Source organism: Humulus lupulus, chromosome 2 (assembly GCF_963169125.1).
Source record: "Humulus lupulus chromosome 2, drHumLupu1.1, whole genome shotgun sequence".
Taxonomy (NCBI): Eukaryota; Viridiplantae; Streptophyta; class Magnoliopsida; order Rosales; family Cannabaceae; genus Humulus; species Humulus lupulus.
This window is the reverse complement of record NC_084794.1, coordinates 46,741,912-46,766,383: the sequence shown is the minus strand read 5'-3', so window position 1 is coordinate 46,766,383 and position 24,472 is coordinate 46,741,912. Positions and strand designations below refer to the sequence as shown.

Sequence of the window (24,472 nt, the reverse complement as noted above, 5' to 3'; positions counted from 1 at the left end):
CAATTATTTGATGTAGAAAGCATACTTTTGGATAGAAGCAAAGATAAATATAATGGATTCTTCCCAAATGTACTATTACATGTCCTGTGTGACATGCCATAGAAAAATACGACATAAGTATGACGAAATAATTTTTTGCGAAAATCCAAATTGCAAACGACGAGGGACCCCCACACCATAGTGAGTACTTTTTATTTAAATTTGTAAATAAATTATAATTTTTTTAAAAATTACTAATATTCACATTAAAACTAATATATTTTAAGTGCTAGGGCATATGTGCAACTAGAAGATGATACTGGAAAACTCGATATTGTTATTGTAATGCCCTAGTTACAACAAGACACTTACGGTGAAATTTGAACCGTGATTTAACTCGCTAACCGAGTTCTTTGGTTAAAAACGTGCTTCTAGGTTTTATTAATAGGTTAAGGTGGAAAACCAATCAAAAGGAAATGAAATACATTATTTAAAACATAAAACTGTTCATGGGCCCATAAGAACGTTTACAAGTTATTTACAATGCAAGCTGGTCATTACTGTATAAAATTTACAACTCGTCGATCTAAGCGGCAAAAATAGGGTAAACCCCCTAGTTCCCTTGAGAACTCCTTGGCCGTGGTGGTCAAGTGGCCGCATATGTACACATCACCACCTAAGCTCTCCACTCAAGGCTGGGTGAGCTTTTATTTCCTTTTACCTGCACCACATAGCACCCATGAGCCAAAGCCCAACAAGAAAACTCAATACTGCATGAATATAATATCAAATGACGATCATAATAATCATCGAGGACTTTTAGTCCAAAATAGAGGAGTGACAGTTGTAAAAGTAACTAAGGTGGGTTTCGTACCCTTTACAGATAAGTGATCATTTCACTAGCTTAAACGAGATAGGTATCTGGTAAAATAGTCACCAACATAAACCTACCGAGTGACCATAGAGTCACTAACATGGGATTCCGTTCCCTTAGCCATGTGACAAAACAGTCACCTAGGCCTTTGGCCTTGGCTCTAAGTAACTAGTCATAAACTAGACAAGTGCTTATAATTTTCATCGAACTTAGGGTCGGTCCAGCATTAATGCTCCATATGAGTCATTCAATGTAGTAATCGATTAGATCTAATCTTTCATCGGCTCTAAGTTCATGACGCTTATGTCGCTCCTGACTCTTAGGTCAGTAACATACGACCAGTGCCCAAAACTACTGTCGAACTTGCCTAATAAGTCACAGCTTCACAGCTAGTTCTGACACCATTGCCGATTCTGACTAGTAAGTCAGTGACATTCACAAGTAAGCAAGATTTGCTAAGCATTTGATATGCAATCCATGTCCACATTTAAACACTCAACATGCCTCAATAATAACCATGCATGTCACATATAGGGTGCAGCTTTCTTACCTCGGGTTCGAGCGAGAATTAGTAAAAGAACGACCCTTGAGAACGATCTGACTTTTAGTTCCTTAGCGGTCACCTAGTCATAACCAATTGGAATCCATTAATAAAGTAAATTAATAAAAGGTTCACAATCTAAAACCTCACTCCTGAGATCAATCCCGCACTCTCGGGACTCCCAACCCACCCAAACGGGGTAAAGAAATCAATCCCCGAGCCCCCAAAGTCATCTTGAGCCCTAAAAATAGGACTTGCTGAAGCTGACCTAGCGATGGGGCGCTGCTAGGTAGCGCTGGGGGGCCGCCCCAAGTCAGAGAGACCCAGCTCTCTGCCTAGCGTTGGGGCGCCACTTGCAGGACCAGATTTTTTTGGTTTCCTCCCCTGTGATTTCCCCTGAAAACCCAGCCTTCAAACCAGCCCCAAACATCACCCCAAACATGCCATTTAACCCCAAAACTTCATCTATACCCCAACCTCATCAAAACCCAAGCAACCTTACTCAAAAACTTCCATTGATTCCTAACTAGACACTTCAAATTCCTCAACTGAAAAATCATAAGAAAAACAGAGTATAGCTAAAGTTCATGGATGAATTCTTACCTCAAGTTGGATTTGAGTCCTCTTCAATGGATGAACTAAGGCTCTAAGCTCCAAACTTTAATTTCCTAGCTTGGTTCTTCAAATTGGGGTCAAAATTCCAAAGGAAAATGAAGGAGAAAGATGCACGGGAGAAGGAAAGAATTTGCTCTATTTTGGGTAAGCTTCTACAGTCTACATGCTTGATATATATCTTAGGGGTGAAAAGACTATTTTTCCCCTAGGTAAAATAAAGGTATCTAAAGACTCCCAAGGGTAAAACCGTCCTTTTCCATCTATTTCATTAATCATAATTAACACCCTCCAATTCTCGTTATTCTAGATATTCCCCAATACTAAAAATTCATATCTCGTTACCCTTTAATTCCCGACAACGCTCTAATCACCGACTCACTCTGAGCCTCGAACTTAATCCCGTTATGACTAAACCACCAATTTGTACTCAAAGATCGTCTCATGCCGAATAGCTCGAAAAAATCCACATTATAATATGGCCTCAACAATATATCACCGACATGCATACAAATATACAATTACGCCCTCAACGGGCCAAATTACCAATATACCCCTGAGATGAACCCACATGCATGCATTTAACATCATATTATAATATAATTCACATAAACATGCATATAATAGTTTAATGGTGTAATAAATCAATTATGGCCCTCCCGGCCTACTAATCCAACCATTAAACCACATTAGGGATTTTGGGGCATTGCAACTATCCCCTCCTTACAGAAATTTCGTCCTCAAAATTTACCTAAACAGCTCGGGATGCTGACTTCACATATCTGACTCCAACTCTTAGGTCGATTCCTCGACCTTGCTGTTCCTACACAATACCTTAACCCAAGGTATTGTCTTATTCCTGAGGACCTTGTCCCGCCTGTCAAGTATCTGGATTGGCTGCTCCTCATAGGAGAGATCTGCCTCAAGCTCCAGATCTTCATAGCTCAAAACATGAGTCACATCAGATATATACCTCCGAAGAGCTGAAGCATGAAACACGTTATGCACGGCTGACAATGCCGGAGGTAAGGCTAACTTGTAAGCCACCTGACCAATCCTCTCCAGGATCTCAAATGGACCTACAAACCTAGGGCTCAGCTTGCCCTTCTTCCCAAACCTTCTCACCCCTTTCCATAGTGATACTCTAAGGAAGACATAGTCTCCCACTTGGAACTCCACGTTCCTAGGCTTGGGATCTACGTAGCTCTTCTGTCTACTTTGAGAAGCGAGCATCCGAGCTCTAATCTTCTCAATGGTCTCACTAGTCCTCTGCACTGCCTCAGGACCCAAGTATCTCCTTTCACCTCTCTCATCCCAATGAATGGGAGATCTGCACTTCCTACCATACAACATCTCATAAGGTGCAACTCCAATGGTAGACTGATAACTGTTGTTGTAAGAAAATTCTATCAAAGGTAGATACTTACTCCAGGATCCACCAAAGTCTAGCACACATGCTCACAGCTTGTCTTCCAATATCTGAATCGTCCTCTCAGATTGCCCATTTGTCTGAGGATGATAAGCAGTACTGAACTTCAACTGTGTTCCCATGGCCTTCTGTAGACTCCCCCAGAACTTCAACTGTGTTCCCATGGTCCCAATCTGACACGATCAACCTTGGTGCTCCATGGAGGCGCACGATCTCTCTCACATAGAGATCTGCATACTGATCAACTGTATATGTAGTCCTCACTGGCAAGAAGTGAGCTGACTTGGTATAGCGATCCATGATAACTCAAATGGAATCATGCTGACCAACAGTCCTGGGTAACCCCACAACGAAATCTCCTCCCATTCCCATTATGGGATATCCAGAGGCTGCAATAACCATGCCGGCCTCTGATGCTTAGCCTTGACCTGCTGACATGTCAAGCACTTAGCCACATACTCCACTAGATCCCTCTTCATCCCAGGCCACCAATACAACGATCTCACATCCTAATACATCTTCGTGGTGCCTGGATGCAAAGAGTAAGGTGCAGTATGCGATTCATCCAAAATCTCTCACCTCATAGCAGTGTCTAACAGAACACATATCTGACCCGTGTATCTCAACAAGCCCAAATCAAACACTGTATAATCTCTGGATGCTCCAGCCAAAACATCCTCTCTGATCTTGATCAGCTGTGGATCACTCAACTGACCCTCCTTGATCCTCTCCAACAATGTAGACTGTAGCGTAATATTGGTCAACTAGCCCACTAGCAACTCTATAGTAGCTCTAGTCATATCATTTGCTAATTCTCTGGCTATCAGCCTCGCACTATATATCTGCCTTGGACCCTTCCGGCTTAAAGCATCAGCTACTACATTGGATTTTCCTGGATGATACAAAATCTCACAATCATAATCTTTTACCAACTCCAGCAAATGCCTCTGTCTCATGTTCATGTCTTTCTATGTGAAGAAGTATTTCAGGCTCTTGTGGTATGTATAGATCTCACACTTCTCCCCATAAAGATAATGCCTCCATACCTTTAAAGCAAAGACCACAGCCGCCAACTCTAAATCATGAGTAGGATATCTCTGTTCATACTCCTTCAGCAGACGTGAGGCATAAGCAACTAGTTTTCCTGACTGCATCAGAACACAACCCAAACCCTGATGCAAAGCATCACAATAAATCACAAACTTCTCCTGATTTGTTGGAAGACTCAGAATCAGAGCTGTAATCAATCTCTGCTTCAGTTCCTAGAAGTTGTTCTCACGCTTATCTGACCACACAAACTTATGATTTTTGCGTGTCAGCTCGGTTAATGAAGTAGAAATCTTTGAGAACCCTTCCACGAAACGCCTATAATAACCTGCTAATCCAAGGAAACTTCTAACCTCAGAAGCATTCTTTGGCCTTGGCCAATCTCTGATTGCCTCGATCTTTGCTGGATCTACCTTAATCCCCTCCTTACTGACAATGTGCCCAAGAAAAGATACCTGAGATAACCAGAATTCACATTTCTTGAACTTTGCAAACAATCTATGTTCCCTCAGTCTCTGTAGAACCAACCTTAGATGCTACTCATGCTCTGACTCTGACTGAGAATAAACCAGGATATCATCGATGAAGACGATCATAAACTGGTCCGGATAATCCTTGAACACTCTGTTCATCAGATCCATAAAAGCAGTTGGAACATTAGTCAATCCAAAAGACATGACTAAGAACTCATAATGCCCATACCTGGTGTGAAAAACAGTCTTCGGTATGTCTCCCTCCTTGACCCTCAACTGATGATAACCAGAACGAATGTCGATCTTTGAGAATACCTTTTTACCTTGCAATTGATCGAACAGATCATCTATCCTTGGAAAAGGATACTTGTTCTTAATTGTTAACTTATTCAGTTCTCTGTAATCAATGCACATCCTCAGAGAACCATCTTTCTTCTTCACAAACAGAACTGGCGCACCCCAAGGTGAGAAACTAGGTCTGATAAAAACCAAATGAGCTGGGGCCTTTCTGTAAGGTGCTCTAAACACTGGCTCTGTTCCTAGTGCCAGTTCTATCACGAACTCTCTCTCTCTCTCTGTGGTGGCAACATTGGAAAATCTTCTGGAAATACATCCAGGAATTCACAAACTAATCTGGTATCTTTTGGTCTCACTGGCACGACCTGAGTGGTGTAAACCACACTGGTTAAGAATCCAATGCAACCTCCTTGCAGTAGATCTCTTGCCTTTAATACAGAAATCATAGGTATGCGAGGTCCATGCACAGTACCAACAAACACAAAAGGATCCTCACCTTTAGGCTCAAAGGTGACCATCTTCCTTCTGCAATCAATGGTTGCCCCATACTTCACTAACCAGTCCATTCCCAAAATCATGTCGAAGTCAGTCATAACTAACTCTATCAAGTCCACTGACATCTCTCTGCCCTCCACTGTCACTGGCAAAGATCTGACCCACCTCCTAGATACCACCAACTCCCCAGTGGGTAATAAAGTTCCAAACCCCACAACATAAAAATCACAGGGTCTACACAGTCTATCAATAATTCTACTAGCAACAAAAGAATGTGTAGCACCAGAATCAATCAAAACATTATAAGGGGTTGCAGTACTAAGAAGCTGACCTGTAACTACTGAGGAAGAAGCCTTAGCTTCTGCTTATGTCAATGCGAACACTCGAGCTGGGGCCGAGATGTCTGCTTTCTTGGGTTCTTCTTTTCTTACCTTAGGGAAATCCTTCCTGAGATGACTCACTGCTCCACATGAAAAGTAGGTCCTTTCCCTACACTCTCCCAAATGGCGCCTTTTGCATCTAGGGCATTCAGGATAGGTCTTCCAGACCTCGCTACCACTCTGGGGCCCATTGAAATACCACGGGGTCGCCTGTCAGGACCTTGAGCTGGGAAGGTATCAGAAACCTTCCTCTTCTGATCACTGGGGCCTCCACCCCTACCAGAACCCATAAATGGAGAACCTGTTCTCCTGAACTCTTTCCTGGCTGCATTCTCTTGCCAGATCTTGTTCTCTACACTCTCAGCTGTGAGTGCCTTCTTAACCACCTGTGTATAAGTAGTAACCCCTGCCACAGTGGTAATGCGAACATCTCGGGCTAATCTAGGCTGTAGCCCCTGGAGAAATCTCTCCTTCATGGTCCCGTCAGTGGGCACCAACTCCATGGCAAACTTTTCTAATCGATCAAACTTCAGGGCATACTCAGTCATTGATAAACTCCCCTGAAGTAACCTAATGAATTCCTCAGTTTTTGCCGCCATGATGGAATCATTGTAGTACTTCTCATGGAATAGAGTCTGAAACTCTTCCCAACTCAGGGCATTGATGTTTTTGGTTTGGGATATAACCTCCCACCAAATTTGGGCATCCTCCCGAAACATATATGTGGCACAAGCCACCCTCTTATTACCAGCCACCCTCATGAAATCTAGGATGGTGGTAATCATGCTCATCCACTGCTCAGCTTTAGCAGGATCTGCACTGCCTTCAAAGACTGGAGGTTGTTGTTTTCTGAACCTTTCATAGAGAGGCTCCCATTTGTTACCAACCTCTGGCAGCCGCTCAGTTGCTAGCACCAATACAAGAGGTGCCTCAGATACACTGGCTACTGCAGGAATCTGCTGTTGTCTCAGGATGCGGAGTTCTTCTCCCTGCCTCAATAATGTAGCCTGTAGGTCATTAAATAATTGTTGCCAGTTCTCAGGAGCTGGCTGTGGAATCTGACCCTGGTCATTCTCTTGACCCTGATTATTATTATTCTGGCCTTCATCACCCTGGCCACCTGATGAATCTGTCTGTCCTGGATTCATTCTTATCAACTTATATTGTGCTGTAATACTCAATACGGCCAGTCAGGCGGTGATAACTAAACCTTTTGCCGCCTCACGGTCCAAGAACAAACATATAACTATCATATTCCACAGTCATACAGTTATACAAATGGATACATGATCATGACATTTAGCATTTAACATGTATCAAATAATAGTTCACAATGAACAATACTAATAAGCATGCTTTGGCAATATCAGTACTAATATGCACGTTCTTGCTAATGATGCAGTATTCAAGGCACATCCTTATCAAGGTATCTCATGTATACAGATAAAGCATTTATAATATATTTAAGCAGTTAAATATATAACCACATAAATAGTTACCAAACCATGAGTCGAGCTTGACTTCAGTGACGAGTGTACATACCCAACCAGTCTACAGGAACCCTAAACCTTGGCACGCTCTGATACCAAATTGTAACGCCTTGGTTACAACAAGACAGTTACGGTAAAATTTGAACCGTGATTTAACTCGCTAACCGAGTTCTTTGGTTAAAAACGTGCTTCTAGGTATTATTAATAGGTTAAGGTGGAAAACCAATCAAAATTAAATGATATATATTATTTAAAACATAAAACTGTTCATGGGCCCATAAAAACGTTTACAAGTTATTTACAATGCAAACTAGTCATTACTGTATAAAATTTACAACCCGTCGATCTAAGCGGCAAAAATAGGGTAAACCCCCTAGTTCCCTTGAGAACTCCTTGGCCGTGGTGGTCAAGCGGCCGCATATGTACACATCACCACCTAAGCTCTCCACTCAAGGCTGGGTGAGCTTTTCTTTCCTTTTACCTGCACCACATAGCACCCATGAGCCAAAACCCAACAAGAAAACTCAATACTGCATGAATATAATATCAAATGACGATCATAATAATCATCGAGGACTTTTAGTCCAAAATAGAGGAGTGACAGTTGTAAAAGTAACTAAGGTGGGTTCCGTACCCTTTACAGATAAGTGATCATTTCACTAGCATAAACGAGATAGGTATCTGGTGAAATAGTCACCAACATAAACCTACTGAGTGACCATAGAGTCGCTAACGTGGGATTCTGTTCCTTTAGCCATGTGACAAAATAGTCACCTAGGTCTTTGGCCTCGGCTCTGAGTAACTAGTCATAGACTAAACAAGCGCTTATAATTTTCATCGAACTTAGGGTCGGTCCAGCATTAATTCTCCATATGAGTCATTCATTGTAGATATCGATTAGATATAATCTTTCATCGGCTCTGCGTTCATGATGCTTATGCCGGTCCTGACTCTTAGGTCAGTAACATACGACCAGTACCCAAAACTACTGTCGAACTTGACTAATAAGTCACAGCTTCACAGCTAGTTCCGACACCATTGCTGATTCTGACTAGTAAGTTAGTGCCATTCACAAGTAAGCAAGATTTGCTAACACTACAAGAAATCTGATCTTTACCTACCAATATTTTACCTACGAATATATATTGGTAGGTAAAGGTTCCCTTTACCCACCAATATTTATTCGTAAGATTTATTGGTAGGTAAATATTGCCAATATTATAATATTTTAGAAGGATGATTATTTACTAATAATATGGGTCAGTAAAGAGTGTTACCCTACACATATACTGGAGGGAAATTTTTTTTGCATTTGGCGCCAATGTTTCCCTCTTATTATCTTAATTTTTAAGAAAAATGATGCTGAGTTGTGTGATGATGTGTTAAAAATATCCTACATATCATCTTACTTATTTTTAACATGTCATATTATTTTTAACAAATGTGCAAATCTTAAAAACAAATAAACATTACAAAAACAAAAATTAAAATTAAATTAATTCTAACTACCAGTAAAAACAAAATCATAATAATATATACTTTATCATTTAACCCAAATTTAGGGACTCAAATTTAGGCGGAGATTTCAACACTAACCCAACACCCAATGGCTCCTTGTCTCAGCCTGAACCTTCTCTTTTCCCTCTTTCTCTTGAACAGCAAGATGCCCATCTAAAACTCCACGATGCCCAGCCCCAACCGGATACTCAAGATACTGAAAACAACGAAGATGAGGACGATGAAGACGAGGACGAAGCTGATAATGATGATGCTAATGAAAACACTGAGCGACCCAAGCTTGACGACGACTTCTACGAAATCGAAGCCATTCGCCTTAAAAGGGTCCGCAAGGTACTTTTTCTAACCCTTCTCTTCAATACTTTCGTGGGTTTGCTTTACTTTCTTGATTATCCCTAAAAGTCTTTTCCTTTGTTTTCCAAAACCAAAACCAACAATAGGGTCAGCTTCAGTACCTCATCAAATGGTGCGTATCCCAACCCTCTTCCTCTTTCTCCTTTTACTTAACTTTGCATTTCTTGTTCTTTTACCTGTATATGTCAAATCTAATTAGTTAATGGAATATTTGTACTTAACGTTATTTGCTTTGTAAGGCGTGGTTGGGCAGAGACAGCTAACACCTGGGAGCCTTTGGAGAATCTCCAGTCATGCTCTGATGTTATTGAGTCATTTGAAGAGAGGTATTAAATGTTATTGTCCAGAAAGCAGAAACAATAAGTAGCATCTTGTATCCTGATGACCGCTCTCATCAGGTTTATTCATCTATCGCTTATATTTCTCTGGAAATGGATTCTTTGTTACTTATTATTCACTTTTATTCTGAGTTTTAAAATGTTCAAGGGAAGGAACTTAGATTGAAGCAGCAATATTTCTTTGTCTCAGCATCCACACAGGACATCATTCGAAGATTCAAAGATGGTCACAATAACTTTGATGAGTTTCCAGAGAAGGTTCTAATTCCTATATAATTAGTGTATTTTTTAATTTCCTTGTAACCATATGAACTCAACAACCATGTAATGTTATGCTAGCTTCTTTTTCTCTGTTCGTTTCTGATTGATTTTTTTCTTTGTTATTGTTGTTCTTATTTGTGCCCAGCTGGATGTGGATATTTCTTGAATTGCACTGTTTACTGATCATAACAATAATTTACCTTTTAGATTTCGTATTTGGGATCTAGATGTATTTTCTTCCATTAATATGGTAATATGAATTTGTCTTGTTTGTTATGCTTGTAAGTTTATGTTTCTCCATCTTATTCAGGTTGCTCTATAGTTGAATGATACTCATCCATCACTTGCCATAACTGAACTCATGAGAGTTCTTGTCGATGAAGAGAATTTGGATTGGGATAGAGCATGGGGCATTGTTTGCAAAATCTTCTCATTCACAACACACACAGTATTGGCAGAAGGACTTGAAAAAATCCCCGTTGATTTACTTGGCAGTCTACTTCCTCGCCATTTGGAAGTGCGATATTTGGAATATCTCTTCTAATTTTTATATAACTTGACCGCTTCTCTTGCAATTATTTAGTTTGACTCAATTGTGATTTTGAGAAACTTTTGCATTCTATTTTTCTAGTACCAAAATTTAAACTGTAGCAGAGTTTTTTATTTTTTATTTTTACTCTAATTGTAGAAAGTTGATTAGAGGTTGGAGATGCTTTATAATATCTTAAAGCTAATCAGTCATAAGTAATACCTTTTTATATAGACCCTCTAAAATTTTATTTATTTATTTCTTTATTCCAGATTATATATGACATTAGTTTCAAATTTGTGGAAGAATTGAAGAAGAAGATAGGTTTAGATTACAATCGTCTGTCCCGTATGTCAATTGTTGAAGACAGTGCTGTGAAGGTATTCTACATACATCATGACCTCATACATTTTATTAACTCATGGTGCATTTTTGTTCTTTTATATGAACTTATGGCATTGATGTGTGTGTGTGCGCGAGCGTTAGATAGATAGATAGATAGAGACATTAGATTTTTATATTATTATTAAGTTTTACTTAATTCTGCATCATTTCTTCTTCATGTTCATTTTTTAAATTTTTTGCAGCTCTCCATTTATCTGCTTTTCTCTTGTCAGGCAAAATCCAGTATCATGATTTTGTTGAATATTTTTAAAAGAGACAGTATTAGAGGAGGATGAATGTGCTCCACAAAAGAGTGAGAAAAGAGTGTCTCACTCTTTTGTAGATTGTAATCTGATTGGTTAACTGTATATTCTTAAGATACTCTTTACATATATACATCTATACATCATTCCTTTTGTTGCTTAAATAATTTATTTATAATTTCAGGTTTTTATACCTGATTACAATGTATCTGTTGCTGAGTTGGTGATACCGGGGGCTGACCTTTCACAGCACTTGAGGTGTGTTATTTTGCAAAACGTAGATATGTTGGATCCCTAGTGTTTATTTGACATATGGTTTTATAATTTGAAATTGACAGTCATTTTGCTGGTTGGTTTTTATTTTCCTTCTAATTTTTCCTCAAGTGAAGAATCACTATTGTGGTAAAACCAACAAATCCAGAAGAGTAACCTGGCCCATTTTAATATGTAGCTCCCACTTCTACCTCTAATAGTAAAGATTTATGGTAAATAACTGTGAAATATGTACTAAAAGAGTATTTCAAGTAGATTTTCTCTGTTTTCTCATGTGAAATATGGACGGCCAAAAAATTAACATTCTGATGCTTGCTCGAAGCATACCTTGATAGGGTTTTTCTTAGAATAGGATCAACCTGTTAGACCCAAGCACAATATTACAAAGAGTGGAGAATGGTCCCAGAAGATGTGAGAGCTCCAATGCGACACTATCTTTTGGTAAGTCATTTCACAATATTACATTTATATTTGTAATATTTATAATTAATATTGTTTTATGTTATAGGAACATTTTGACATCAACTTGAATGATGAGACAACTAAAAAATGCATTGATGAACAAATGAGAAAAGCTTGGAAGGGTCATTGTGGGTAATCAACCAACTTATGAAGAGTTAGTTGAACGACTTAATGATACAACTTCCCGCCTTAATGCTACTAACGAACAACTTAGTGTAGTTGTGGATATACTTCGTCATAAAAATTTGATGGCACCGCCTCCACCACCTCCAACAGACCAAGATTCAAATGAAAATTTAAGAGAGTCGCCATCTATTTCAGTTCGGGAGTCACAAGATGATTCTTAGTTTATTTACATTAATTTACTAAGGAATGAACTTTATGAAGTTTTTTTTTTTATTTTGGTAGGGGTAACCTTAAAATGATAACTTTATGACTTATTTTAGTATTGAACATTATAAATAATTTTAGCATTAAACATTTTATTATTGAATGGTTTTTTTCTAGTTTATTTCTAATATATAATATTTATAAATAACTGTTATTATCTTTTACCTACACATAACTATTAAATTTGAACAAAATATAAATTGTGTAACAAACCAATAAAATAATGCTATGTGGGCTAATAAAATGACACCACGTAGGATGCCACATATGATGCCACACAGAATGCCACGTAGGATGCCACATATGATGCCACGTCATCAAACACGTAAAACTACAAAAACCATGTCAGCATACACGTAGGATGCCATGTCATCAACACGTCATCTGATGACTCATCAATTGATTTATAACTTAGTGGGGTCCACTGATTCTTTTACCTACCAATGTTAATAAGTGTAGGTAAAGACTCTTTCCCCACTAACTTTTACCTACCAATCTCTACCAATTCAATATTGGTAGGTAAACCATATTACCCACCATTAGGCTAGTTTTACCTACACTTACAATTGGTAGGTAAAGACCCCATTTTCTTGTAGTGTAAGCATTTGATATGCAATCCATGTCCACATTTAAACACTCAACATGCCTCAATAATAACCATGCATGTCACATATAGGGTGCAGTTTTCTTACCTCGAGTTCGAAGGAGAATTAGTAAAAGAACGACCCTTGAGAACGATCTGACTTTTAGTTCCTTAGCGGCCACCTAGTCATAACCAATTGGAATCCATTAATAAAGTAAATTAATAAAAGGTTCACAATCTAAAACCTCACTCCCGGGATCAATCCCGCACTCTCGGGATTCCCAATCCACCCAAACGGGGTAAAGGAATCAATCTCCGAGCCCCCAAAGTCATCCCGTGTCCTAAAAATAGGACTTGCTGAAGCTGACCTAGCGCTGGGGCGCTTCTAGGTAGCGCTGGGGTGCCACCCCAAGTCAGAGAGACCCAGCTCTCTGCTCTGCATAGCGCTAGGGCGCTAGGAGTGGTGCTGGGGCGCCACCGGCAGGACCAGATTTTTCTGGTTTCCTCACCTGTGATTTCCCCTGAAAACCAAGCCTTCAAACCAGCCCCAAACATCACCCAAACATGCCATTTAACCCCAAAACTTCATCTATACTCCAACCTCATCAAAACCCAAGCAACCTTACTCAAAAACTTCCATTGATTCCCAACTAGACACTTCAAATTCCTCAACTGAAAAACCATAAGAAAAACAGAGTATAGCTAAAGCTCATGGATGAATTCTTACCTCAAGTTGGATTTGAGTCCTCTTCAATGGATGAACTAAGGCTCTAAGCTCCAAACTTTAATTTCCTAGCTTGGTTCTTCAAATTGGGGTCAAAATTCCAAAGGAAAATGAAGGAGAAAGATGCACGGGAGAAGGAAAGAACTTTCTCTATTTTGGGTAAGCTTCTACAGTCTACATGCTTGATATATATCTTAGGGGTGAAAAGACTATTTTGCCCCTAGGTCAAATAAAGGTATCTAAAGACTCCCAAGGGTAAAACCGTCATTTTCCACCTATTTCATTAATCATAATTAACACCCTCCAATTCTCTTTATTCTAGATATTCTCTAATACTAAAAATTCATATCCCGTTACCCTTTAATTCCCGGCAACGCTCTAATCACCAAAATATCCCGAGACTTACTCCGAGCCTCGAACTTAATCCCGTTATGACTAAACCACCAATTTGTACTCAAAGATCGTCTCATGCCGAATAGCTCGAACAAATCCACATTATAATGTGGCCTCAACAATATATCACTGACATGCATACAAATATACAATTACGCTCTCAAATGGCCAAATTACCAAAATACCCCTGAGATGAAATATGGACCCACATGCATGCATTTAACATCATATTATAATATAATTCACATAAACATGCATATAATAGTTTAATGGCGTAATAAATCAATTATGACCCTCCCGGCCTACTAATCCAACCATTAAACCACATTAGGGATTTGAGGCATTACAATTATGTTCGGAGAAGTAGTAGAAAAGACATTTGGTTGTTGTGCAGTCCAGTTGATGGAAAATTCTACAGAGGTAAGAATAAATATTACTACATTTTAAAATAATACATATGAATAAAACCATAATTTATATATAAAATAACTCTAAATTGTTTTTGCAGGAAAATTCTCAATACATTGAAAGTGTTGCGAAGAAATTAGCAACAAAAAAAAAAGGACAATCAAAATGTCTGCAGATGAAGAAAAAATGAAGAATGTCAAATACAAACATTTTACTATTCTATCTATTGAAGCCACACAAGATGACAACAACGATGAATCATCATCCTAAATTACAAACACAAATTAACCCAATTCTTCATTTATTTATTTTTTTATTCAGAGAAAACCCCCTTCTTTATTATACCATAGACAATTTTTATTTTTTATTTACGAAGGTCTAGCCTTTAAAACCATTCACTCTAGCAAAATCACCATTTCGGAAAAAAAAAAACTAAAAATTACTTATCAACAATGTTATTGTTTGAATTTCATCAATATTTTTAGTAATTTCTTTATGTCATACATTAAATTAATTTTTTAAAAAATATATGACAAATTATTTTTAGTATGTTTGAATTTCATCAATATATTTAGTAATATCATTATGTCATACATTACATTAAATTTTTTCTTTTAAAAAATATGACATTGATTATATAATAAAATTTAATATGAAAATTAAAAAATAAAACTAAATTCATATATTTTCTCAATACAACTAAGCAAACGTGCATTGTACATTAGTATATGCTAGTATACGATATATGTGTATAAAAAAAACTCATATTTGATTTATTTAGTTTATTTGAGTTATTTGGCCCAAATAATTTGGGTCACCCCGTGGTTGAATTTCTGAAATTGTGTTTTTGACTGGTTTATTGTTTGGGCGGTTTCGCCAATTTTTTTGAACAACACTAGTTTTAGCATAGCATGCATCAGAACAAGTACTTGGTCGCCTCATCGCCAATCGCTGTTCCAATCTTCTCCTCACTACAATTATCATCATATATGTATATGTTTGGTAGAAAACAAAGATAATGAAAGCTATACAATCAGTTTATCAATTATTTAAAAAATGAAAAGAAGAATATAAGAAAAGTCGGTGGACAACTTTTTTAAATGAATTATTATTGAATAAGTAAGTAAATTATAAAACTACCATATTTGAACTTGTTGGTCCTCAAAAAAAAAAATTGCACATTTCTAAATTTGTTTCAAATATCCCACAAACAAAATTCTGGAATTAATTACAATAAAATAAGTTGAAAATAAAATTAGACCGGTAAAAAGTAATTCTCTAATCATATATGTTTTCAAAAATGAAAACCACAAGAGTCCAAAATTAGCCTAGCAACACTTTCTACTTTACAGACTACAGTATTTTAGCAGATTGTAATGGATTACTGTCTAGGTTTAGGTCTAGTCTATCTCTGCCTTAAAAGTATCAATCCTCTTCTTTTATTGATCAGCTTTCTCCATGCATTTTGTTTTTAAATGCTCTTTTTTTGACCGTACTTCGTTTATATTTCAATCAAAAATTAAAAAAATACTACATTTTCTTAAAAAAAAAAAAAAAAAATCTCAACCAGTCAATAGATTAAAAGTTATTATTATTTTTTAAAAATAAAATAGATAGATCTTGTACTTTCTAGAAGGAAATAATAGAGAAAAAATGAAGCGTGGCCGGCTATATAGGGTATGGCGATATTATATATTTGGTGAGATTACCTATTATTTAGGTCATGTTGGTCAGAGATAATTAAGTCCAAGATTTTCACCGGGTATTATATTAGATATTCCGTACAAGTACAAAGAATTTTATATTTGGATATTCTGAACCAAGCACTGATCTTCAAACTGGCACTGTATATATATACCTATTATACTTTACCATTAATACATCAACTCTTTCTCACTAAGCAAAAACCTACCACAAAATATCACCAAACCGAACTCTGTACAAAAGAGAGTTATAGTGGGTACTCGTTTGAGCATGTAGGCAATTATATAGTTCTTCTGATATAAACCACCAAATAAACAAATCCCAGATTTTATTTCTTAAAACAAACTCTAATTAATCTTACCACAAACACTACTATAAATTTAGAAGGTTTCTCTCTCTCTCTCTCTCTCTCTCTATATATATATATATTTATATCTTACTCAGGTGAAGAGGACTACTAGAGCTTTTTCTCTGTCAAATTGGGTGCTCTGCCATGCGTAGCTCTCTTTCTCTCTCCAGAAAAGGATTGTGAGATTGATGAAAGGTCTCCATCGCTGAGCTTTTAAGGTGTTTAATTATGAGTAAATGTTGTTTTTTCTTACTTTTGGAAAAACAATAAATATACAGTAACTTCTCTTTATGTGCGCTATAAAGTTAGTGTTGTGTACCTGTATATATATTCGTGTTTGAATGGTTTTAGCTACTAGACAATATTGTCGTTTTCACCCCCTCATAACACATGCAGGATTTATCTATATATTTATATTAATTTATAATGTTGGTTTGAGGCAAATAGTTTTTCTCTTCTCTTCTTCTTCTTTTTTTTTTTATTTGAAAAGAAATAAATAAAAGAACACGAAAATTAAAGGGTAAAGAGGAGAGAAAATTGAAAAAAAAAACAAAAAATTTTTTGTGTCTAGTTATCACTGTTAATGATGGAGAATAATATGATAAACTTTTTGCTTTTGTCACGGTGATAAGATATATACAGGTTGTTGTTGAATTTTTGTTTTCTCTCATAATAATTATTATTGTCTTCTTCTTCCTCCCTAATTTGTCCGTACATATATATATATGCACATATTTTCTCTCTCTTCTGTATCTATAGAATATATATATTTATTATTTGTTTTGGTGATTTATGAATGGGATTATTGGTTAATTGTGTTGTGTGTTTTGGTTTGAGTTTGAGGAGGGTCCGAGGAGCAATGAAAGTTGACGCTAAAGAAAATGACACCAAATCTGGACTACACTCTGCGCCTGTGATGCTTTCAACCTGGTAAGATTTGAAAACTCCAAACTCCGACCATACCCTTATTTTTATCATAATAAATATCACAAATTATCACCCTTATATGTATGGGTCCCGCGACCATTAAATCTTTTATTAAGTATTATTTTCATATATCAGTTGCATTTTTAAGAGAAAATAAGTTTATAAAGAAAAAACATCACGTCCTTCAAAAAAAAAAAAAAATCAAGTTCTAAACGTTGGAGGTTACTATCATTTATTAGACTCAAGTAAGTGAAGAGATACTATTTTCAAGTCTCATGTTATTAAATTTAATATATTGCGAAGTATTACTAAAAAATTATGTCATCTCATGTCATATTAATATTCCAAATAACATCAATGCAAGTTTAATTATGTAGTATAATATAGTGCTTTATTTTCCCAAGTATGGGATATCAAAACCTAGCTAATATAGTACTTTTAATCATTTTGTTATTTTCTTTTGTATCGTGCCTAGCTACCTATAAAGGAGCAGTTCGACACGGCCTATAATTGATGTGAATGACATTAGCTAGAAAGAAAAAAAAACGACTTTGTTGTTATATATATGCTTCATGAACAAACAAAAAAATCCCTATATATTGTGTTTTAATTTATCTATTTTAGGGGCTACTGACCTTGTAATATAATTAACTACCATTGAAGTTCTAATTCAAAGTCTTTCTAGCAAATTAATCTTGTGCAATTTTTTCTTAAATTTTAAGACGTTCATATACATATAATATAAATATTTAAAAGTAAAAGATTTACATATTCTCAATTTGGGTACATATATGCGTACATATGTTTTTCTATTTTATTTTTTATTTTTTTAAGGTATATTTGTTAAAATTAACACCATGGTATATGCGTACACCATGATAGGAAATTGGGGACAGCAGATTTTTGTTCATGGTAAAATTATGAATATAATATCCTGCTGTAGGGGCAGTAACAAGCACCGATTAATGATATAAATGAATTTATACATCTATATATACAAACACCAACCAATCAATGATGAGAAGTGAAACTGTGAATGGATTAATATGTATATGTATATGTATATACATATGAATTTGTCTACATGTAAATAGATATATAAGTCGGGAGTTATTTGAAATGTTGGTACCTATACCTGTATATGTTAAAAGTCATTACCGTATCTAGAATACTCTAGAATTTTAGAATGTTCTAGAATATACTAGGAAGAACATAGAACATTCTAGAAAGTTCTTAAATAAACTTAGAACTAATTAGACAATATAGAGAGTTCTAGAAACATTTAGAAACATGTAGAAAGTAGTTAAATAAATTATAAAGTTAGAAATTTTTGGAAAGATGTGGATGTTTCCTTTGTAGCCTATAAATACAAATGTAATGTGTGTCCAAGGTTGTAGCAAAGTGAGTGTCCCAAAAGTGAGTCAAAGTGAGTCTTATATAAGTGAGTGCTCTAAAATAAAGTGTGTAAGTGTTTAGAGTGTGTTGTGATAAAATATTGTATTCAAGTCTTGGTATAATTACTTTTGTAATAATAAGTAATTACGTTTTCACGTGTTGTGGTATTTAACAATTGGTACCAGAGCTAAGGTTGTGACATCTTTTGAAATCCTAAGTATGCTTTGTGGTTGTAGTTTTGATTGAACTTCCACATCAGAAAAGATTTCTTGAGATTGTCATTGAGAAAGCTTTCTTAGAGTCGTTGGTTAAGTTTCTTTGAGAGATCGTGTGTGGTTTAGTACTACAAAGTTTGTTGTCAAAATCAAGCTTGCTTGGAAAAGATAGAATTTTTGCCAAGCCACGATGGGTGACCTTCAAGTGGTCAGTGGTATTAAGAAACTTAACTATCAAAATTACAACACGTGGTCATTGCATATGGAGGCATATCTCTAAGGCCAAGACTTGTGGGAGATCGTTAAAGGCAACGAGGTCACACAATCAAAGGATGCCGCTGCTCTAAAGAAATGGAAGATTAAAGCTGGAAAAGCATTGTTTGCTATTCGGACTACAGTCGAAGACGAAATGTTGGAGCACATCAGGGAATCGAAGACACCAAAGGAAGCATGGGATACTTTCGCTTCATTATTCACAAAGAAAAATGATGTGAGATTGCAACTTCTAGAGAACGAGCTTCTCTCTATCACACAACGCGACATGACGATCAGCCAATACTTTACCAAGATAAAATCTCTTTGTCGCAAAATCTCTGCATTAGACTCTACTGCCGGTATGTCAGACTCCAGAATTAGAAGAATTATTATTCATGGACTAAAAGCTGAATATAGAAGTTTTATTGCCACAATACAAGGTTGGCCAAGCCAACCTTCTCTTACTGAATTAGAAAACTTGCTAGCTGACCAAGAAGCGTTGGCTAAGCAATTATCTAGAGTCTCGATAAAGAGTGATGATGAAGCACTCTTTAGTAGTAACAAGAAAGGTCGACCCTGGCCAAGCTCTAGCAAATGTTCTAGAAGATATGATGACAAAGATGGTCATCATGGAAGCTCCCAAACATGGGGAGCTCAAAAGAAAGACAACCGGGGTGGCCAATTTAAGAGTAACAATAAATTTGATGGTAAATGCTACAACTGTGGGAAGAAGGGCCACATTGCTAAAAATTGTTGGTCTAAGAAGAAAACAGCAGAGGGCAATGCAATCACGTCAAACGCAGGACGAGCAAGCGATGAAGAATGGGACGCTGAAGCATCTTTCGTTGTGGAGGAAGGAGAATTAGCTTTGGAAGTTACTGCTCCTAGACCAATCGACTACAATAATGAATGGATAATCGGCTCTGGCTGCTCAAATCATATGACAGGGGACAAAGAGAAGTTGCAAAGCATGACCGAGTACAAAGGTGGTCGCGTGGTAGTGACAGCCAACAACTCAAGATTACCAATTGCCCATATCGGTAAAACAAAAATAGTGCCATGATTCAGTACAAAGGAAGTATCACTCCAGGATGTCTACCATGTACCTGGAATGAAGAAAAATTTACTATCAGTAGCGCAACTTACGACATCAGGACACCACATCGTATTCAGTCCTCATGATGTCAAGATATATCAAGACCTTAAGATCTCTGGAACACCGATGATGAAAGGGCGACGTTTAGAGTTTGTCTATGTAATGTCAGCAGAGTCGACTTATGTAAACAAGACTCGAAAGCACGAAACAACCGATTTGTGGCATGCAAGGCTAGGACATGTCAGCTATCATAAACTCAAGGTGATGAAGAAATCTATGCTGAATGGTCTTCCTCAAATCGAAGTTAGAACAGAGACTGTATGTGCTGGCTGCCAATACGGTAAGGCACATCAATTACCGTATGAAGACTCAAAGTTCAAAGCCAAAGCATCGTTGGAGCTAGTCCATTCTGACGTATTTGTGCGAGTCAAGCAACCATCGATCAGCGGCATGCGGTACATGGTTACATTCATTGACGACTTCTCACGGTACGTATGGGTGTTCTTTATAAAAGAAAAGTCCGAAACTTTTTCAAAATTTAAAGAATTCAAAGAAGTAGTCGAAGGAGAAGTTGGCAAGAAAATTCAATGCCTGCGAACAGACAATGGCGGTCATTACACACATCAAATGAATTTTCTCAGTACTTACGAGAGTGCCGCATACGCCATCAATTCACATGTGCAAATACACCACAACAGAATGGAGTAGCTGAGAGGAAGAATCGACACCTTGTAGAGACATGTCGAAGCATGCTACATGCGAAGAATGTTCCAAGAAGATTTTGGGCAGAATGTATGAAGACAGCAGCTCATGTGATCAATAGACTTCCCCAAGCAAAGTTAGGGTTCGTTTCACCCTTTGAGAAACTGTGGGGTTGTAAACCTGCAGTAAGTCACTTTCGAGTGTTTGGCTGTGTATGCTACGTGTTCGTGCCAAGTCATCTACGTAGAAAATTTGACAAGGAGGCAATTCGATGTATCTTTGTGGGATACGATAGCCAAAAGGAAAGGGTGGAAGTGCTGCGATCCTAATACTGGAAAATGTTTTACGACAAGGAATGTGGTATTTGATGAAGCCTCATCATGGTGGTCACCACAAAAGGAAGAGTTGCCAAATTCTAGAGAAATAAAAGGCAATTTGCAAAAGAAGATGGGGGAGCAAATTGTTGAGCTACATTCGACTCTAGAAATGGATGAAGAAAAACAAAGTGAGGAAGACAATGAAGAGGCAACACAAAGTCCCTGACAATCAGGAGTGCATCAAAGAGCAACAGACGTTGCAAGTGATATTCAATCTGAAGAAGTAAGCTCACAACCTCGGAGATCAACAAGAGCACGAAAGCCGAATCCTAAGTATGCCAATGCTGCTGTAGCCGAAGAAGAAAAGTTCAGAGAACCAGATACATATGAAGAAGCGTCCCAGAATATCAAATGGATAGAAGCTATGAAAGAAGAGATAAGTGCACTAGAGAAGAATCAAACTTGGGAGCTGGTGCCAAAGCCAAAGGAAGTAAAACTCATTTCCTGCAAATGGGTATACAAGGTAAAAACTCGTCCTAATGGATCGATTGAGAGATATAAAGCCCGGTTAGTAGCTCGTGGATTCTCTCAACAGTATGAGCTAGACTATGATGAGACGTTCAACCCAGTTGCCAAGATTACAACAGTACGAGTCCTGCTGGCGCTTGTAGCATATAAAGACTGGAGACTATGGCAGATGGATGTGAAGAAAACCTTTCTACATGGAGAACTAGATCGAGAAATATACATGGTCCAACCAAGAGGATTTGAGGATAAAGTTCATCCTGAGTATGTTTGTAAACTGAAAAAGGCGCTCTATGGATTGAGGCAGGCTCCAAGAGCATGGTATGGCAAGATTCTGAGTTCTTAGTGGAGAGTGGATATGTCATGGCACATGCATATTCAAGCTTATTTGTTAAAGTAAAGGAAGCAAAGATCGCAGTTGTTTTGGTATATGTTGATGACCTCATCATCACTGGCGATGATAAAACAGAAATTTTCCAAACAAAGGAGAACCTGTCAGTTCGCTTTCAAATGAAGGAACTTGGAGAATTGAAACACTTCCTTGGATTAGAAATTGACCGAACTAAGGAAGGTTTATTTCTTTGTCAACAAAAGTACGCAAGAGATTTGTTGCAAAGGTTTGGAATGCTCGAGTGCAAGCCCATCTCAACACCTATGGAAACTAATGCCAAGTTATGCGCGCATGAAGGGCATGACTTGCAAGATGGAGCAATGTACCGACAGCTGGTTGGTAGTCTAATTTATCTAACATTGACTCGACCAGATACCTCGTATGCAGTTGGTGTAGCAAGTCGGTATATGCAGCACCCAAAGAAACCTCATTTGGAAGCAGTGCGACGAATGCTGAGGTATGTCAAAGATACCATTAACTATGGTCTCTTATATAAGAAAGATGATGAGGTTAAGATAGTTGGATACTGTGATGCTAATTATGCTGGAGATCATGATACCCGTCGATCAACTACTGTGTATGTATTCAAGCTTGGATCTGGAGCTATATCTTGGTGTAGTAAAAGGCAACCAACGGTGTCCTTGTCAACCACTGAAGCAGAATATAGAGCAGCAGCAATGACAGCTCAGGAAAGTATGTGGTTGATGCAACTAATGAAGGATCTACACCAATCTACAGACAATGCAATACTGCTTTATTGTGATAATCAATCTGCTATTCGCTTAGCAGAAAATCCAGTATTTCATGCAAGGACAAAGCACGTGGAAGTGCATTATCATTTTTTGAGAGAAAAAGTGCTTCAAGAAGAAATAGAGATGCAACAAATCAACACAGATGATCAAGTTGCTAACATATTCACCAAAGGACTAAGCACAATCAAGTTTTCGAAATTCAGAACTCAACTAAACCTCGTCAAACGAGAAGAAGCTTAGAGATTCGGTAATAAGGGGGAGTGTTAAAAGTCATTACTGTATCTAGAATGCTCTAAAATTCTAGAATATACTAGGAAGAACATAGAACATTCTAGAAAGTTCTTGAATAAACTTAGAACTAATTAGACAATATAGAGAGTTCTAGAAACATTTAGAAAAATGTAGAAAGTAGTTAAATAAATTATAAAGTTAGAAAATTCTAGAAAGATGTGGGTGTTTCCTTTGTAGCCTATAAATACAAATGTAATATGTATCCAAGGTTTTAGCAAAGTGAGTGTCCCAAAAGTGAGTCCTATATAAGTGAGTGATCTAAAATAAAGTGTGTAAGTATTTAGAGTGTGTTGTGATAAAATATTGTATTCAAGTCTTTGTGTAATTATAAAGTAATTACGTTTTCACGTGTTGTGGTGGTCAACAGTTTAGTCAATAACTAATCTAGGTTGAGCTTCTCTCTTAAAATAAAAGAAGCTTTATTATGCATGGTCATTCAAGCTTAATATAGCTTTATCAGTACTACTAGCTTATAGAATTTGTCCGAATCCTTTAAAAACCATTGAGACACACACATATATATATATATATAGGACAATTCTTTTATAGGGGCTTCACTTTAAGCCCTACCGGTAGAGCTCTCAGTGTTTCTCGACCTGTGAACAGTTTTCGGCGCGACTTTTTTTTATGACTATGTATATTGTAGCTATTTAGAGCATTCTGCAAATTTTCAGAAAATTTTGAATAGTTTACAGTACCAAAAACTAGATTCAAACATGTTTTCCACTCGCATAAAAAAAATTAGTCACGCGTGCAACATGTTTGAACCTAGTTTTCGGTACTGTAAACTATTCGGAATTTTCTGAAAATTTGCAGGATGCTCTAAATAGCTACAATATACACGGTCATAAAAAAAAATCGCACTGAAAACTGTTCACGGGTTGTAAACACTGAGAGCCCTACCGGTAAGGTTTACAGTGAAGCTCCTATAAAAAAATTCCCATATATATATATACATGACATGTCTTCTATACAGCATAAGCAACATGAATACAAGTGATAAGTACCTTAGACATAAATAAGTTCAATCTGAGAAAATCTATGTCTGAGATAAAA

The 24,472-nt window shown here is 37.1% G+C and overlaps 1 protein-coding gene and 1 long non-coding RNA gene across 2 annotated transcripts; both read left to right on the top strand.

Annotated features, from left to right (window-relative positions):
• Positions 1 to 9,893: 9,893 nt before the first annotated feature.
• On the top strand, positions 9,894 to 11,383 carry LOC133816005 (uncharacterized). The gene is made up of 3 exons (XR_009884946.1): positions 9,894 to 10,085; positions 10,399 to 10,605; positions 10,890 to 11,383. It is a non-coding gene; the product is annotated as an uncharacterized LOC133816005 (long non-coding RNA).
• Positions 11,384 to 22,345: 10,962 nt separating this feature from the next.
• On the top strand, positions 22,346 to 23,365 carry LOC133814205 (uncharacterized mitochondrial protein AtMg00810-like). Its single transcript, XM_062247198.1, has one exon. It carries the CDS (start codon positions 22,346 to 22,348, stop codon positions 23,363 to 23,365), a length of 1,020 nt encoding a protein of 339 aa, XP_062103182.1.
• The last annotated feature ends 1,107 nt before the right edge of the window (positions 23,366 to 24,472 follow it).

What these genes read in the sequence shown, in the direction of transcription:
- LOC133814205 (XM_062247198.1), top strand. Translation starts at nt 22,346, where the DNA reads ATGGCACATGCATATTCAAGCTTATTTGTTAAAGTAAAGGAAGCAAAG.